The sequence below is a fragment of the Gymnoscopelus braueri genome, assembly GCF_963280865.1.
Source record: "Gymnoscopelus braueri genome assembly, chromosome: 24".
In the NCBI taxonomy this organism is placed as follows: domain Eukaryota; kingdom Metazoa; phylum Chordata; class Actinopteri; order Myctophiformes; family Myctophidae; genus Gymnoscopelus; species Gymnoscopelus braueri.
The window spans coordinates 28555372-28572482 of record NC_137626.1 but is presented as its reverse complement, the minus strand read 5'-3'; the positions used below and the strand labels follow the sequence as shown (position 1 = coordinate 28572482).

At 42.5% G+C, this 17111-nt stretch overlaps 1 protein-coding gene across 1 annotated transcript in view; it reads left to right on the top strand.

The window, feature by feature from the left end:
• The window catches only part of abcb11b (ATP-binding cassette, sub-family B (MDR/TAP), member 11b), a gene marked incomplete at its 3' end in the record, with an annotated part of 29224 nt that overhangs the window by 1788 nt on the left and 10325 nt on the right, over window positions 1-17111 (top strand). The window contains exons 6-23 of the mRNA XM_080422454.1: window positions 577-893; window positions 2064-2151; window positions 3033-3166; window positions 3444-3615; window positions 3730-3854; window positions 4350-4524; window positions 5088-5201; window positions 5749-5859; window positions 6263-6388; window positions 7376-7579; window positions 8619-8789; window positions 9236-9437; window positions 9621-9690; window positions 10017-10137; window positions 11238-11408; window positions 14270-14374; window positions 14948-15109; window positions 16527-16730. Of these exons, the coding sequence (XP_080278580.1) occupies window positions 577-893; window positions 2064-2151; window positions 3033-3166; window positions 3444-3615; window positions 3730-3854; window positions 4350-4524; window positions 5088-5201; window positions 5749-5859; window positions 6263-6388; window positions 7376-7579; window positions 8619-8789; window positions 9236-9437; window positions 9621-9690; window positions 10017-10137; window positions 11238-11408; window positions 14270-14374; window positions 14948-15109; window positions 16527-16730 (2772 nt within the window). The remainder of the gene's footprint in view (window positions 1-576; window positions 894-2063; window positions 2152-3032; window positions 3167-3443; window positions 3616-3729; window positions 3855-4349; window positions 4525-5087; window positions 5202-5748; window positions 5860-6262; window positions 6389-7375; window positions 7580-8618; window positions 8790-9235; window positions 9438-9620; window positions 9691-10016; window positions 10138-11237; window positions 11409-14269; window positions 14375-14947; window positions 15110-16526; window positions 16731-17111) is intronic.

Here is a 17111-nt window from a genome sequence, read left to right as displayed (position 1 = left end):
TGAATTTACCTGGTTTGACCATTTGATTTCCAGTGTGAGACATGGCCGCTCCTCGATAGCCTATAGACAAATCCACAGAGTGGCAATCATAACCGCCAAGCGGGTGCCGCTCCGCACCACGACACAGCAGCACAGGCAGCGCTCTGTGGATTTGTCTATAGGAAACAAGGTTTATCGTCACTCTGAAAATACATTTGCTAAAATGTAACGTTTACACATTTGCATTGTGTAATATAATAACAAGTTTAACATAATGCTATAATATTGCTAAAATGAGATTCACCAAAGTTAACCTCAAGGCCATAGAAAAAAAGGGGATTTTTAAGCTACGTAATACAGCACATGAGTGTTTTCATACCGCATGTCTGTGTGTATTTTTGTGCATGAGTGCAAGTGTGCTTGTTAGTGTGCTGGGAGGCATTTTGAGCCAAGGATGCTGCCAAGCGCAGCAAGAACCTTAATATCTGCAAAAGCCGTTATCCATGTGTCTTGACAAAATGTACTGTAATGTCAAAGCCTTTATAGCCTACTATTATCTCAAAATGTAGTCATATATATTAATTGTGTGTGGGGCAGTTCCGCTTTGCCAGCGGCCGGGAGATGCTGATGATGGCGATGGGCGGCTTCTGCGCTGTGCTGCACGGCTCGGCCCAGCCCCTCATGCTGCTGGTGTTTGGCATGCTCACCGACACCTTCATTGACTACGACATCGAGCTCAACGAGCTAAGCGACGACAGGAAGGAGTGCTTCAACAACACCATCCAGTGGAAGCAGAACTACACCGATTCCTACAGCCAGACGTACACTTTCCTAAACCAGTCGGGATGGGACTTGGTGAACGGCTCCGCGTGGAACCAGTCACTTCCTGAGCCTCTGGAGGGAAGGTCCTGTGGGTAGGTTATGAAGTTGAAGTGGTTAAAACATGGAACCAGTAATGTAACAAATGTGATGTAAATAAAGTGTTAATCGACCTATTTTAAAATGCTGTAGTCTAGAACAGAGGTCTTCAACAGGGGTCCGGGACCCCTAGGGGGTCCTCAGAGTTACTACAGGGGGTCCGCCAAATCATTGTGGGATTTTTACATTAACCACTTCAACCAAGCATCCCTATTCTGAAGAGAACTTTAGCCAAAAATAGCAGATCTACAAGCACACAACGGCTTGTAGATCTGCTATTGTCGGCAAAGTGGTTTGGTATAGGGGGAAAAAAGAGCAGACTAAGTACAGAGTGAAAGGTCAGGTTTACTAAGTATTGTTTAAGTGCATGGTTAAATGTCTGGAAATACACATTAACATGAATCCAACATGATAGTGCTGTGAAACAAGTCTATGAAGCTGCCTATGAAATCTATGAAAAAAAGAAAAAATTATACAATATATAATGGGGGTCCCTGCTTTATCTCGCTCTCAGCCAAAGGGTCCTTGGCCTGAAAATGTTGAAGACCCCTGGTCTAGAAGTTAACTACTCAACTATATATCCATACCATATTCATGCACAATATAGGCTATACAGCTGCATAGCCTTTAGGCATCTATATTGTGTGGCTTCATCGTTCTGTGAAATATTATGTGAAACTTGCCTCATCTCATCACAGCATAGGCCTATACTGTTAATCTGCCATCCCCTAGTAGCAGAGAGAGTGCTGTGTGTGAAGGCGGAATAGCTGTGCGTAAGTCTAGGTGCGTGAAGCTGTGTTTAGGTGTAGAAGCCGTCTGTGCAGTTGGAGCTGTGAGCATGTTTCTAGTTAGTGCTTGCTAAATCCCAGCACCCACTGTTTATTTTTTGGACCACCCACTCCCACCCGGAGCAAAGTTAAAACCATCCGCTCCTGTGAGATGCGTTGGCGGGGCCCAGCACAAGGCGAGAGGTCAGAGGCAAAGCTGTGAGATGGGAGGAGGCACACATAAATGCAAGCAGCATATCGGCAGCTTTGTGAATTTGTGGCATCAAAAGAAAAAACTGTTTGACCTTCAATATAGTGATGTACAGTGAGCTTGTAGAGCGGCAGTCTTTCCAAGACATAAAATAGGGCTTAAGTGATGAAACTGTTTGTGATTTTCAGAATCCTGGACATTGAATATGAGATGACCAATTTCGCCTTCTATTATGTTGGCATTGGATTTGCTGTATTCGGGCTGGGATACTTTCAGGTTTGTATCAACTTTTCAAAATGTCGACCATACTTATTGGAACACAACTTATACAAAACACTTATATTTTTTCTTTCCATTTGTCCATCTGTCTATCTGTCACAGACCGGTGCAAGGCAGGAGGTGTAGGACCCAAACGTAGGACAGACAGGCAGAGACAGAGTATGTTAGTTCAAATGCAAAGGTTTTAGGGTACAAGGAACAACTAGTAAGAAGCACCAGGGAAAATACACTGGGAACCCTTGGAATATGTATTCATAGAATATACTACTAGGACTTCAGAGATCAAGACAGAGCACTGAAGCAAACATCTACCCACTAGGAGAACTGAGGGTTTAAATACACACAGGGATAATCAGACACAGGCCAACACAACTGACAATCAACATAGGGATAGGCTAGGGGACTAACAGGACACAGGTGACTGGGGTTAACAATTAGAACAATCAGGAGAGATAAGAAAGGTAACAGTTACAAAGGAAAACAGGAAACATTAGGACATCATCACTACAAAATAAAGGTGTCTACAACTAAGGAACGAGGAAGACACATTACCTCAAAATGACAAAATGAAATGAAATGTAAATAATTAACTATAACTAAGAAACAAGGAACGCAACAAGAAAACACAACAGGGATATCTATCTATCTATCTATCTATCTATCTATCTATCTATCTATCTATCTATCTATCTATCTATCTATCTATCTATCTATCTATTGTGTGTCTCTGTCTTTTCCCTACATTGTTTCTTCTCGGCCACCCTAATTTTGCCCGGCAATGTCAAGGAAAAGTGGGACATGAACTAATCTGGTGGATGCTTCTTTTTTATTCACACTTCTTTCTTTACATCTATCTTTAATTCTGCTACAAATGTTAGATTTCCATGTGGGTGACGTCCGCGGCCAGGCAAATCCAGATCATCAGGAAACTGTACTTCAGTAAGGTGATGAGGATGGAGATCGGTTGGTTCGACTGTAACTCCATAGGGGAGCTCAACACTCGCATGTCTGAGTGAGTTGGGGAACAAATGCATATCAAGTTTTATGGGTTTATTTGCACATTGATAAAGTGTGCTCTGTGTGTGTGTGTGTGTGTGTGTGTGTGTGTGTGTGTGTGTGTGTGTGTGTGTGTGTGTGTGTGTGTGTGTGTGTGTGTGTGTGTGTGTGGGTGGGTGGGCGGGCGGGCGGGCGTATGTATGCGTGTGTGCATGTGTGGTCATTTCCACATTGTTTGCTGTTTGTTTGATATCATTGTGATCTTGTTCCTTTATTTCTCTCTTTTAACACAGTGATATCAACAAGATCAATGATGCCATTGCAGACCAAGTCAGCATCTTCATCCAACGTTTCACCACCTTTGTGTGTGGCTTCTGCATGGGCTTTGTTAAGGGATGGAAGCTCACGCTGGTCATCATCGCTGTTAGTCCACTGATCGGCGTTGGAGCCGGTCTTATGGCCCTGGTGAGGATGACTCTCTTCTCCTCTCCTCTCCTCTGTATATCAACTCAGTAAACAGAACAAAAACAGATCTATTATGGTGAGATCTATATCTCTGTGTCCTTCCTCTGCCTCCAGTTCGTGGCTAAGCTGACAGGGATGGAGCTGCAGGCCTACGCCAAGGCTGGAGCCGTGGCTGATGAAGTGCTCTCCTCCATCAGGACCGTGGCTGCTTTTGGTGGAGAGAAGAAAGAGGTGGAGCGGTAAATATGACATTTTCGAAGGCAGTTAATGCATGGCATGTGATGTTTCTATCTTTGAAAGTATTTTAGTTATAGTATTGTTTAGCTGAGCAGAGCTTTGTCTCTGTACGGCCGCGTTGAAGCGGTCTCTCTCTCTCTCTCTCTCTCTCTCTCTCTCTCTCTCTCTCTCTCTTCTCTCTCTCTCTTTCTCCCCCTCTATCCATAATATTCTACCTGTAAGAGCACTACCGATTTCAAAAGGTATCAAGTATCTCTATTTTTAGCTGTGAAAACATTATTGTGTTTCCTTTTGCTCAGCATAACTTCACTTGACTGTACTATGGGTTCACTCCAGTGAATTAACCATATATATCTCTGTATAATTCAAAAATAATAGTGGTCCTAGTAGTAGTATGTAATATAATCAGTGTAATTAGATCTGTAAACTTTTAAAATGTGATTAGCTGCAGGCTATCAGAGTTCATTTTACATTTTGCTCTTCTTCTTCCTCTCCAGGTACGACAGGAACTTGGTCTGGGCGCAGCGCTGGGGCATCAGGAAGGGCCTGATCATGGGCTTCTTCACAGGCTACATGTGGTTTGTCATCTTCCTCTGCTACGCGCTGGCCTTCTGGTACGGCTCCACACTGGTGGTGGGCACCAAGGAGTACACACCGGGCACCCTGCTTCAGGTAGGCAGGTCCCTTGACAGCTCACAACAAGTGCCCTGCTTCAGGTCAATCTTTTTTTCCCCCTTTGCATTTGACTCTGGGGCACCACCTCCTTTTTTGTGTAGAAACAGGAACTCTGTTTGGCTCCTCCCCCTTCTTAGTCCACTTCCTCCCGGGTGCTTCTGTGTTTATTTCTACTAACACTACATGTTTAGGGCAGTGGTGCTGAGAGATTAGCTTCAGGTATACACGAATCCACAGACGCGCTGCCTGTAGGCAGCCATTGCTGCGGTGTCAACGCTCCGCGGACGCGACACCGCAGCAATGGCCGCCTACAGGCAGCTACAGGCAGCGCGTCTGTGGATTTGTCTATAGGCAGGACCCCGGACACTACACACCAGGCACCCTGTAGGAGCAGGACTGGGGGAAACATTCACCAAAATGGCCTCAGAGCCACAGTTTTCCTATTCTCAATAAAGACAAATACAATCATACATTCATACTTGTGTATTGAATGTGGGCTATCATGGATGATAAATGAAACTAATATCTCGCATGCCTGTTTTTCACACTGTCATTCTTAGGTGTTCTTTGGCGTTTTGATAGCAGCTATGAACCTGGGCCAAGCTTCACCTTGCCTAGAAGCATTCGCTTCAGGAAGAGGGGCTGCAACGATCATCTTTGAGACCATCGACAGGGTGAGATTATTCAACTTTTCACCAGTGAAATGCCACACCTCATTCCCCTTGGTTGTCATTTAATAATTATAATTGATATGTACATACAGTAAGTACTTAGCTAAGTTTCATAATTCAATAACTCTAAATTAAAAGATCTTTTAAGCCCAGGTAAAAAACAATATATAACAATATTATGATGGGTAAACTGTTGCGCCCTTGTTTGTCCTTTGTTCACTTTGAGCCCAGAGCACTTTATGAGCATGTAAAAATAAAGAAATACAATTTTCTTAGTCTCTGTCTAAGGAGTCTTCCTTAATCGTTTATGCAGCGAGCAAGTCTTTTTCTGCCAGTTTTCCAATGTTATGATGTCAAATGAAGACAATTGAGGACATAGGGTACATTTAGCCTTTTAACAACTACCGTTTGATATCGCCACATAAATCCTTTTGTGAGAGTGGAAAATTTCATTTTTCAAAGCCATGACATCTCATTTAGAAGAAATCCTCGCGCTCTGTACCTCACCAATGTTTTGACACGTTGTCAATTTTCTACTCGTCATTGTCAGGAGCCGGAGATCGACTGCTTCTCAGAGGCTGGATACAGCCTCGAAAAGGTCAAAGGTGACATTGAGTTTCACAATGTAACCTTCCACTATCCTGCCAGGCCAGAAGTCAAGGTACTGTAGTTCATCTCCAATCACAGTAACACTGTACAGTACGCGAATCACAGTATATTTTTTTTCTAAAAGAATACAAAAAGAGAAAATATCCAAATAGATTTTTTGGGCAGGATTGCAGACAATCTCTGAACGACTTTACTAGTGAAAAATGTAAGAGGTATTCCTGATATGTTAGAACAGTGGTTCTCAACCTTTTCAGGCCGCAACCTCCCAAAATATTCATATTTGAACTGGGGACCCCCCAAAATAATAATATTTGAACTGGGGACCCCCCTCCCTGACAAGCACTTGGAATTGTAGGAGTTGAGGCTGATCTACAAGCTCACAATGCCTCGCAACGCAATGCGTTGTGAGCTTGTAATGTATCCCATTTATTCCTGTATGTCATATACGTTGGCAGATCCTAGACCAGCTCAGCGTGGCAGTGAAGTCTGGTGAAACCACAGCCTTTGTGGGCCCCAGTGGAGCAGGCAAAAGCACCGCCATTCAACTTTTCCAACGCTTCTACGACCCCAAAGAGGGCATGGTAGGTTTTACACACTCGTTTCACACGTGCTGCTTTAGTTCAATCGCATCTCTTAAACAGAGGCAAGCAGTACAATACATTATTAGACACTATCTTTTTAATCAAGTACTGTTCAACTCTGTTTCCCGGAGTCATCTGTTTGAGACGGATCCCTCCCCTGACACACTGTAGCTGCCAGCTCCCTCCATGTAGGATTTATTTTATGGATGACTAAAAATGTCCCAGTGGTGATGGAAGTCTACCGCAACCCATTACATAATTCAACTAATGGATCTTAACAGTCACATTTCTCACTTTTACTGAGATTATAAACCGATCTTCCTCCGCTCAGTTATTCCTTGCTGCTCGTAATGGAGCAAATTAGCCTTCTCTTGTTCCTCCTCCCGCGTGAGGGTTAAGCACGAGTCAGCATGAACCCAAAGATGTAGCATGGCACCATAAGCACCGGAACGACCTAAAACACCTTCAGCTGCCAAAAATATGTTAAAAGATCATACTGGTGGCAATTCATGTCATTGTCTAACTCTGGCCTTAATGGTACAAAGACACAGACCGTTTTTCTGTTAATGCCTTATTTTATTTTTTACTTTGTTCGCGTTTACAATTTCTCCAAAGTCATTCAAGTTAAAATTCACTCAATAATTTAGTCAATATTGGCTAAAGATTATTGCACAATTCATTGAACAAGTCATTTGTAAATCAATCTTTTTTCCAATGACTATTTACAGCAACAGTAGACTTTCAAATCAATGGATGCTTTAAAATGCATTGAAATGTAACAATAATGTAACGTTGACAAAAAAAAACGTTGACTTTCACACACGTAATGAAATTAATGGAACTCATTGCCTTTACAGTGAGTTGTATTCAATGGGCTAACCACTGATATGGTCCTTAAATACCATCATCTATCAGAAATGCATACCGGTAAATACCCTTCACCGCCAAAATAACAACAATACCGTAATTCTTTTTTTTTCATCTCAGGTGACCCTGGACGGCCATGACATCCGGGGGCTGAACATCCAATGGCTGCGATCGCTCATCGGCGTTGTGGAACAGGAGCCTGTGCTCTTTGCCACCACCATCGCTGAGAACATCCGCTATGGTCGTGATAATGTCTCCTTAGATGATATTATCAACGCTACCAAGGAGGCCAACGCCTACAACTTCATCATGGACCTGCCACAGGTGAAGCAGGGATGAGGGGACGGGCTTCTGTGAGAATGCACACAGTTTTTAAAATAATACACTGCTGTTGACTTGACATGGAATAACTATCCATCTATGCATAGTGCATCTGTGTCTAAAAGTCTACATAGATAGATAGATAACCTTAGGCACGGGTGCCAACATTGGCACAGGAGAGGGTGATCACTGGCACACTGGCATAAGTGTGAGAGAGAGGTTTTTTCTTTAGTTTAGTCAGTAGGCCTGACCTCTAGAAGTCGAATAGTCGACTAATTAGTCGAGGGGTGTCTGAGTCGACTGCCAATCTCTTAGTCGAATAAAAAAAAATATATTTAAAAAAATATATATATATATATTCGACTGAGAGATTGGCCTTATATTAATTAACTAATAGTTTGCCAAAAATAGGATATCCATCATGATGTATTGGGAGAAACCAATAGTATATGTTAAATCAGACACTAAGCACTCCTACAGCCCAAATAGAATGTTCCTCTATTGCATAACACATTAAAAAAAAAAAAATATATATATATATAAAAATAAAAAAATTGGGGTGTTGCGTCAGTCAACTATTGGCAATTAGTCGCCAATCAGATTCGACTATACAAATCCTTAGTCAGGGACAGGCCTATTAGTCAGTTAGATTAAGTCCACTCACATCTAAATTATATACAAATTACTTCCTGCACATAATTCTACATTCATTCAAACTGATAACTCTGCCTGGGGAGGGAGTCCTGGAGATAAGTGGGTCTAATGACCATGACATCCTGATGTAAAAGAAAATATTGCTAAAGTAACAAATAAAGCAAATAAAGGTTGTTATATATAGCCTATGGACAATCAAAATCAGTTGGAAATATTACATTTTGACCATTTTGTCATAACTTAAACTTTAATGTTTATATGGCACACTGACTATCAAAGAACATGAAAACATGGCACTTCATGTCAAAAAGGTTGCCGACCCCTGCTCTACAAGTATGCGCAGTAGGGCGTCCATAACATCTCTCACCTCGCATTATCGTGTTCTCAGAAATTTGACACGCTGGTGGGGGAGGGCGGTGGTCAGATGAGTGGCGGTCAGAAGCAGCGCATTGCCATTGCCCGCGCGCTGGTCAGGAAGCCCCGCATCCTGCTGCTGGACATGGCCACCTCCGCCCTGGACAACGAGAGCGAGGCCGTGGTCCAGGAGGCCCTGGATAAAGTAAGTTTCACACACCTCAGTGTGTGAACTCTAGTATTCTTCACTTTGATTGTGTGCATGCTGGCGATGAACATGCAGGGTGCAATTATTAACCACTTGAACCCCAGCATCCATAATCTGGGGGGGGGGAACATTAGCCACAAATTTCAGATTTGCAGCGTTAACGCGCTGTGAGCTTGAATATCTGCTATTTTTTGGTAAAAGAGATTTGATGTAGACGGGAAAAAGACGATCCAAGTACAGAGCCAGGTCCAGTTGACTAAGTCAAATTAAAGGGCTATTTCCGACAAATTGGTTTGACCCAGCAACACGTTACTTTATATTTGTTGTCGTTTTAAACGTGCCATAAACATGACGTTTCTAGCTCTCCTCTTCTTCTTCTTCTTCTTCTTCTTCTACTTCATTGTTATAATAATTCCACTCATGTCATACATTTCTTTGTATAGGTTCGCTTGGGTCGCACTACCATCTCCATCGCCCACCGGCTCTCCACCATCAAGAATGCCGACGTGATCGTGGGCTTTCAGCACGGCCGAGCGGTGGAGCGGGGCAAGCATGACGAACTGCTGGAGAGAAAGGGCGTGTACTTCACCCTGGTCACCCTCCAGAGTCAAGGGGACAAGGCCCTCAACGAGAAAGCCAGAGAGAGTGAGTTGAACTCGAGCAGCAGTTTCGGGGGGAAAACAGGCACTCTCCTGTCAAGGCTGGCTTTGAGTTGAATAGCATAATTTCATATGCGGTGAAAGTCAATGTTTGGAAGGAAAAAAAATACATAGAAATACACATTTATATGCCAGGCAGCTGTGTGACCTTGTCCCTCTGTTGAATCAGTGGCAGACACAGAGGACCGGACAGAGAGGCTGAATCTGTCCAGAGCTGGGAGCTACCGCGCCAGTTTGAGGTACTTAAACACATCTACACCTCCAACTACATCTCTCATCAGCCGCTGCACCATTCCACTTGAATCATTTAGGTTATATCAGGTTACACCAGTTACATTTAATAGTAGGTGGAAATGTAATTGTGACCTCCACGGTGAGCTTATTATTCTTTTGTTTTGATAAACTCTTGCGTGTGTGTGTGTGTGTGTGTGTGTGTGTGTGTGTGTGTGTGTGTGTGTGTGTGTGTGTGTGTGTGTGTGTGTGTGTGTGTGTGTGTGTGTGTGTGTGTGTGTGTGTGTGTGTGTGTGTGTGTGTGTGTGTGTGTGTGTGTGTGTGTGTGTTGCAGGGCTTCTATCCGTCAGAGGTCCCGTTCTCAGCTGTCAAACCTCATCCCTGATTCTACAGCCCCAATGGTTGGAGAGCTAGGCCCCAGGGCCTACTCTGTTTCACAAGGCGATAAAATCAAGGTCTGTGCTATGTGTGTGTGTGTGTGTGTGTGTGTGTGTGTGTGTGTGTGTGTGTGTGTGTGTGTGTGTGTATATGTGTGTTTCCTCACATACTGTATGTGAGTGTGTGCATGTAACTTTTTCTTAACTGATATATATGCTGTCCATGTTTATGTGTCAGCGTATTTGGCCGTGCCGTGTGTACATGCGTGCGTGCGTGCGTGTGTGTTTAAGAGGGTCAACAACCTAGCGGTCACACGCTGTAGAGGGAGGCCCTTGTTCAACACGTGACACGTGTGTGTTTGACATTTTCCTAGTAAAATGTGTTCTCCTCACAAGAATAGAAAGAGGAGAAAAATCCTCGAAAGTGAGAATGTGTGCGTGTGTGTGTGTGTGTGTGTGTGTGTGTGTGTATGTTACAATACATGTGTTTATTAGATGCACAGTCGTAGTATCATGGCTGAATTAACCCACTGCATATTAATCATGTAGGATTTGGGATGTTATATTCAGCGGTTAGAGTCAGAGCTCATTCAGTCAGCACATCAGAGACAGGGATAAACATAAACGTGGCTTAATTACCGGTTTCCCATAGCGTTGCTGGCACCCAAGCCCTGGCATTCCCCATGTACCTTTGTGGTTGCTCTCGGGCTCCAACACGGCAACGTCCTTGCTCTTTGGATTGTTCAGTGATTTGTACATAGTCACACTTGAAAGACACACATTATTAACTCCATAGAACTCCGGCTTCCGCCACGGTAGCATCCTCACGAAGCAGTCGACCGGGCCAGCTGTCTTCAATTCCCTTCATTAGCCTCCTTCATGACATCAGTCAGGTTGGTCTGATCAACCAACTCTGCCAAGAGGGAATTTTATAATTAGACTATATGTCATAATTACATCATAGTGACGTTCATATTAGAATGTGTGTGCGTGTGTGCGTGCGTGCGTGCGTGCGTGAGTGCGCGCGTGCGTGCGTGAGTGCGTGCGTGCGTGAGTGCGGACTGGAGGGACAGTGTCAGGGGTGTAAGTATTTGTGTTTCTGTGTGTGTGCATTCTGCATTTGTAATAGAAACGCATGGGCTTATGTGTGTGTGTGTGTGTGTCTGGTGATCTCCCAGAATGCCATTGCAGAGGAAGAGGAAGAGGAACGTGTTGAGCCGGCTCCAGTTACCAGGATATTGAAGTACAACACTCCAGAGTGGCCCTACATGCTGTTTGGATCCATGGGGGCAGCGGTCAACGGAGGAGTCAATCCCGTCTACTCCCTCCTCTTCTCCCAGATCCTGGCAGTAAGACAAAATAGATATTGTTTTTAATTGCACTGCTTTTTATTTATTCATTTTTGATTATAATTATTACAATTATTTAAACCGGGTTAGTCCCAGTGAAATTCAAATATATTTAATAAGAGAGCCCAGAAAGGCAGCAATAAACATAATTACAATAACATAGAAACTTGCAAATGATGAAAAGTGCAAATACTGTACAACAAGGTGCACTTTATTAATATACAAATGAATGATGTTACTTAAACCTGCCACACTATACTGTGAAAATAAATATAAATAACATATTAGTTAAACCCTGAACCAACCCTACACTGTTAACCCCCAAAAAGTAGATTTTATGCAAATCTTATGACCAAATGTTATACATACCTTTTAATACTGCTTCTTTTAATGCTGTGACAACCAAAGACACTAAAGCCAAAACCAAAGATATGCATAGATGTGTCATAAGCCCCCATGTTCACAGCAAATACTTTATTGGGGTCACAATGACACATATGGATACCATCCAATACATGGCATGCAGAACAATTCCTCATTGAACAATTGGATCCATTACTTCCAGCCAGTAATAACATAAAACCAGAGGAAACCTAGACTGGTCTTTTAATCAAACCTAATATTGCCACCTGTTAGATAAATACCCTTATGACATGTCACAATACAAGTGTTACATATTCGGCAGACATGAAATAATTACATGAATTCCATTTCCCATGAACCTTTTCACCCACGCCTTTGCACATGTTCTCATACACCACTGCTCACAATTAAATAGACTGATTAATTCTATCCCTCTTTGAGACAGCATTCCTAACTGTGTGGTTTTGATAATCACACTCAAATAATCTTCGTTATCCTCTGTTCTGCACTTGAATCAACATGGAAGCATTGTTCGGAAATCTCACCAAAAAGAATGCAAACTGCTAGAGAGTTATCCACTGGCCTAATGGCTCCAGCACTTGCCAGGTATTGCTTGGTCAAGTCACTTGTCTTTATAGTGCATGAAGTTTTAAAGAACACAAGAGTTAAAATGAACACAATGATGAAACTGCAGCCTGTGACTCTTCAGGTTAAATTCTGATGTGGGGTCCAGCGACTCCCAGGGGTCCTTTAGGGGGTTCCAGAGAATCCCCAGCTGAATTATTGATAGTTAATCTTCACCACATTATTACATGTACAGTACCAGTTAACACACTCTAGAGAACACACAAGATTTGCTACTTTGATCAGAGTATCACCGTTATATCAAACAGTGCATTTAAGCAGTAAAGGAATTCTGGACCAAATGACATACCATATAATAAAAGTCACAGTAACACCTTCTATGAAGCCCATGTCTATAATGCTTTAAACATACTTAAATGCTTCATAATGTGTTGTGATTGTTGATGCAACTGCATTTATGCAGTGTTATAAGCAGATCACACTAAATGTATACTTGACATTATAAGTCATTACATAATGCTTTATAATGTGTTATGATTATTGTTATACTGCATTATTATTGTATTATACATTATTATTAGTATTTATGACGGCTTATGACTATAATTATACTTTGTTATAACCACGGGTTCATGGGTACCATCCACCATCCTACAACCAACACATCTACAGAAGCAGCTTTGAATCCATGACACACACACACAGCCTCAAAGTGCATGCTACCTGTGGACCAGTGTGCCATGTTGAGTGTCTCTTGCCACAACCGCAAGCTTCAAGCTTTTCAAAGTTTCTTGCAGGAGTTACACCTCAAAACTTTGAGTGAAGTTTGAACTGCCACTGGCTACAGAAGAAAACACACACTCAGATATTCTTTTGGATGTCAGCTTTCAAAACAAGCATGCTACGAGCAGAGACCAGACTTAAAGGAGAATTCCGGACATTTTAAGTGTTATCTTTGATGTGTCGTTACTCACCTACCGACGTAAACAGTGGCATTGTTTATTTCAAGAGATTCCCCTGTCGTCATATTTTCAACACCCTCCGTTGTCATAATGGGAGCGCGTGTCATAGGTAAATTCGTCTATTATAACCGATGCAAAGTTATTTTTTTCTCTACTACTACTCATTGTGGTGTCTCATGATAGTAAAACATGCAGTGAAAGTTCCTGAGAGGCTACCGCTAATGACGAACGAGCTAACGCTAGTTGCTTGTTTCTCTCCCAGAACCTGGCAACTTGGTGTTGCCATGTTGAGAAACAAGCAACTAGCGTTAGCTCGTTCGTCATTAGCGGTAGCCTCTCAGGAACTTTCACTGCATGTTTTACTATCATGAGACACCACAATGAGTAGTAGTAGAGAAAAAAATAACTTTGCATCGGTTATAATAGACGAATTTACCTATGACACGCGCTCCCATTATGACAACGGAGGGTGTTGAAAATATGACGACAGGGAAATCTCTGGGAATAAACAATGCCACTGTTTACGTCGGTAGGTGAGTAACGACACATCAAAGATAACACTTAAAATGTCCGGAATTCTCCTTTAATCCCACAACCTCACAATCTTCAAATGATGTGCCTTAACCTTTAGGTCACAGCCTTTCTTTTTATGCACCTGACTAGAGGCACTTGTTAGCTTTCAAAACATGTACGTATGTTTTGAAAGCTAACACTAGCTAACAAGCCAACTCTTTACTATGATGTCAAAAAGTTCTAGTTAAAAAAGGTCATGTAAAGGTTTTAAAGCGTGTCGATGTGACGAGCCATTGCACCATTACAAGGTACTATTCAATAATATTTTTAGAATTTAGTCATAATGCAAAAACCTGATAAACCTGCTAGAATGTCACCACAGTTCTGTTGGCAGCTCTGTTCATGTTTTTTTGTGTGTGTGCGTGTGCGTGTGTGTAGACATTCTCCATATCGGACCCAGTGGCCCAACGGAGGGAGATTGACAGCATTTGTCTGTTCTTTGTCTTCGTTGGACTGACCTCCTTTTTCACCCAGATGCTGCAGGTACTGTACTGAACTATTATTCAATATCAACTACACAAACAACAGACCTTAGCTAGATCACTGTCCCCTTGTTCTGTGCTTCTCTGCCAACTACAAAGTTCTCTGCCAACTACAAAGCCAACAGATCTTCCTTGTGCAAGGAAATCAACTTGTGTTGACAATGATGTGGTACTATGTTGAAAATGTTGATGAAGATTTTTATCACTGATGATTATTATATCATGATGCTGATCATGGGAATAATACATGCAGTCCAGGGGGTGCACATCCACAAACAATCGAGACGGGGGCTGGATAACAAAGCCACAAAATGCTGTAAGAAGAGAATCCGCAAACCGCCTTTGACAACTTCATTTGGCGGAGTACAATGCTTTGACCTACAAGGTTTTTGTCAGGTACAATGTCTCATTTTACCCGATGAAGACCTTGCAGGTCGAAACGTACTCTGCCAAATAAAGTTTTCTAAGGGAGCTTCAAAGACGGTGTGCGGATTCTCTTCTTTTCAGCAATAACAATATAGATGACAGCGGTGATGAAAAAAGCGTGCTCGTGTGTGTGTGATTTTGCCTGCAGGGCTATGCCTTCTCCAAATCCGGGGAGCTGCTGACACGCAGGCTGCGGCGGATGGGCTTTAGTGCCATGCTAGGCCAGGAGATCGGCTGGTTCGACGACCACAGGAACAGCCCCGGAGCGCTCACCACCCGTCTGGCCACAGACGCCTCGCAGGTTCAGGGGGTGAGTGGTGAACCTTGTACCTCTGCTGGTGTGGAAGAATTTACCACCGTGGTCACTCACATTGAAGATGTGTGTGTGTGTGTGTGTGTGTGTGTGTGTGTGTGTGTGTGTGTGTGTGTGTGTGTGTGTGTGTGTGTGTGTGTGTGTGTGTGTGTGTGTGTACGTGCGTGCGTGTGTGTGTGTGTGTGTGCATGCTCAATAAAGCATATTTATGTAGTGTTTAAAATCCACACTGGAGTATTTACTGTAATGTGATTATTTTTAAAAGGAGAGAGAGCAGTCCACTGGGAAACTGTGGAGCTGCGATAGGACTGGCTTAAGCCTTTAACCTTCAACATCAAAGGGCACATGTAATGTGTTTTCTGTCTAAACCCTTTTAGGAATATTTCTTCAAAGAGAATAACTTGCCCCCAAAGAAAAACTATGTATTTGGGTATTACAGTGTAGTGCTCTGCATGGATTCAGGCACATATCTTCGTGCAAAGTTTTTGGATCCTATGACTATTATATTTACTAATGGTAACTGCCCTCTAAATGCTGAACTGGATGTTATCTGGAGGCATTTTCTTCTTATTTCTTGTGCAGATGCACTTCAGGCAAAACCATGTCATTTAGTCGTCATTCTGTTGGTGAGCTGTTTATACCAGGTCTCTGCCATAAATAGGGATCTTTGATCTCAGTGGGATTATACTGAATAAGCTTACATGGAAATAACGCACTATGAAAACATTATACTATTAAATTATCCTATTGTCCTAGATTATAGCGAAGCTCTTTAGGATATCAGCTCTGCTATCTTGGGTACAAAAAGAAATGTGATGATGAATTTGTCTTCATTAGCGCTTTACTGTCCCCAGATGCCCCTTTATTAACATTCATCTCATCAAAGTGAGCAATCACGTTTGCTGTGCACTGTAATCACATTTGTCTAGTCTACACCATCAAAAGACACAGCAGAACAGGACTCCAATGCAAAAAAAGATTCCCAAAGTGAGAGAATAGATTATTTTAGCTGCAGAGAGAAATGGTTAGGTCTCACTCGAAGCATATTTAGTAGAGCCTTATCGATATTTGTTTGGCTGAATTAGACATGACCTTTGACACAATCTAAATGTCTCAATAGAAGAGCACGGAGACAAAATACAACCACCCCAAATGTATAAGTTATATTGTATTAACATACTCTACCATACAGATTGGACAACATTTTATTTATTTATACAAAAAAATGTTACATTATATTAAGTGGTTATATAAAATAAAGTTCCGTTTATTTTATATTTACTTGTTCATTGAATAAATAAAGTTAAATGCTCTGTTCATATTTGAATTTTCATATTCATTCCTTTTCTTATTACGTTTTTCAAATTGATTTCAAGACTTCTTCTTTACTCTGACCCTTTAACGTTTCCCCCAGGCCACAGGCTCGCAGATCGGCATGATCGTCAACTCTCTGACCAACATCGGCGTGGCCGTCATCATCTCCTTCTACTTCAGCTGGAAGCTGTCCATGGTCATCATGTGCTTCCTGCCGTTCATCGCCCTGTCCGGCGCCTTCCAGGCCAAGATGCTGACGGGTTTTGCAAAACAGGACAAGCAGGCGATGGAGACTGCCGGCAGAGTGCGTGAGGGCTAAGTGTGGGGGGCGACCAGTGCACACAGACAGACCCATTTACTGCATGTAGTTAGAATGCGTATGCATAGTTAGAATGCGTATGCACTCTGTGTGTGGACCCACCATTTATCATGGAGAAGGAGAACACAGACATTATGCACAAATGCTTACGAAGTATGCATACACACGTCCATGGACACATCCAAGAGGTTTTGAAAGCTATTCACTCAATTTGGCATTTGACATTTCCAGTTCAGTGGAAGCTGGCGTGACTCAGACCAGACCGTCTTTGTCTCCAGTCACTGATTATGTGCCTCCTGTTTGATTTGCAGATAGCAGGTCCAGAATATCTAGATGCTGACTGAAAGGTCACAACAAAGCTGTCAA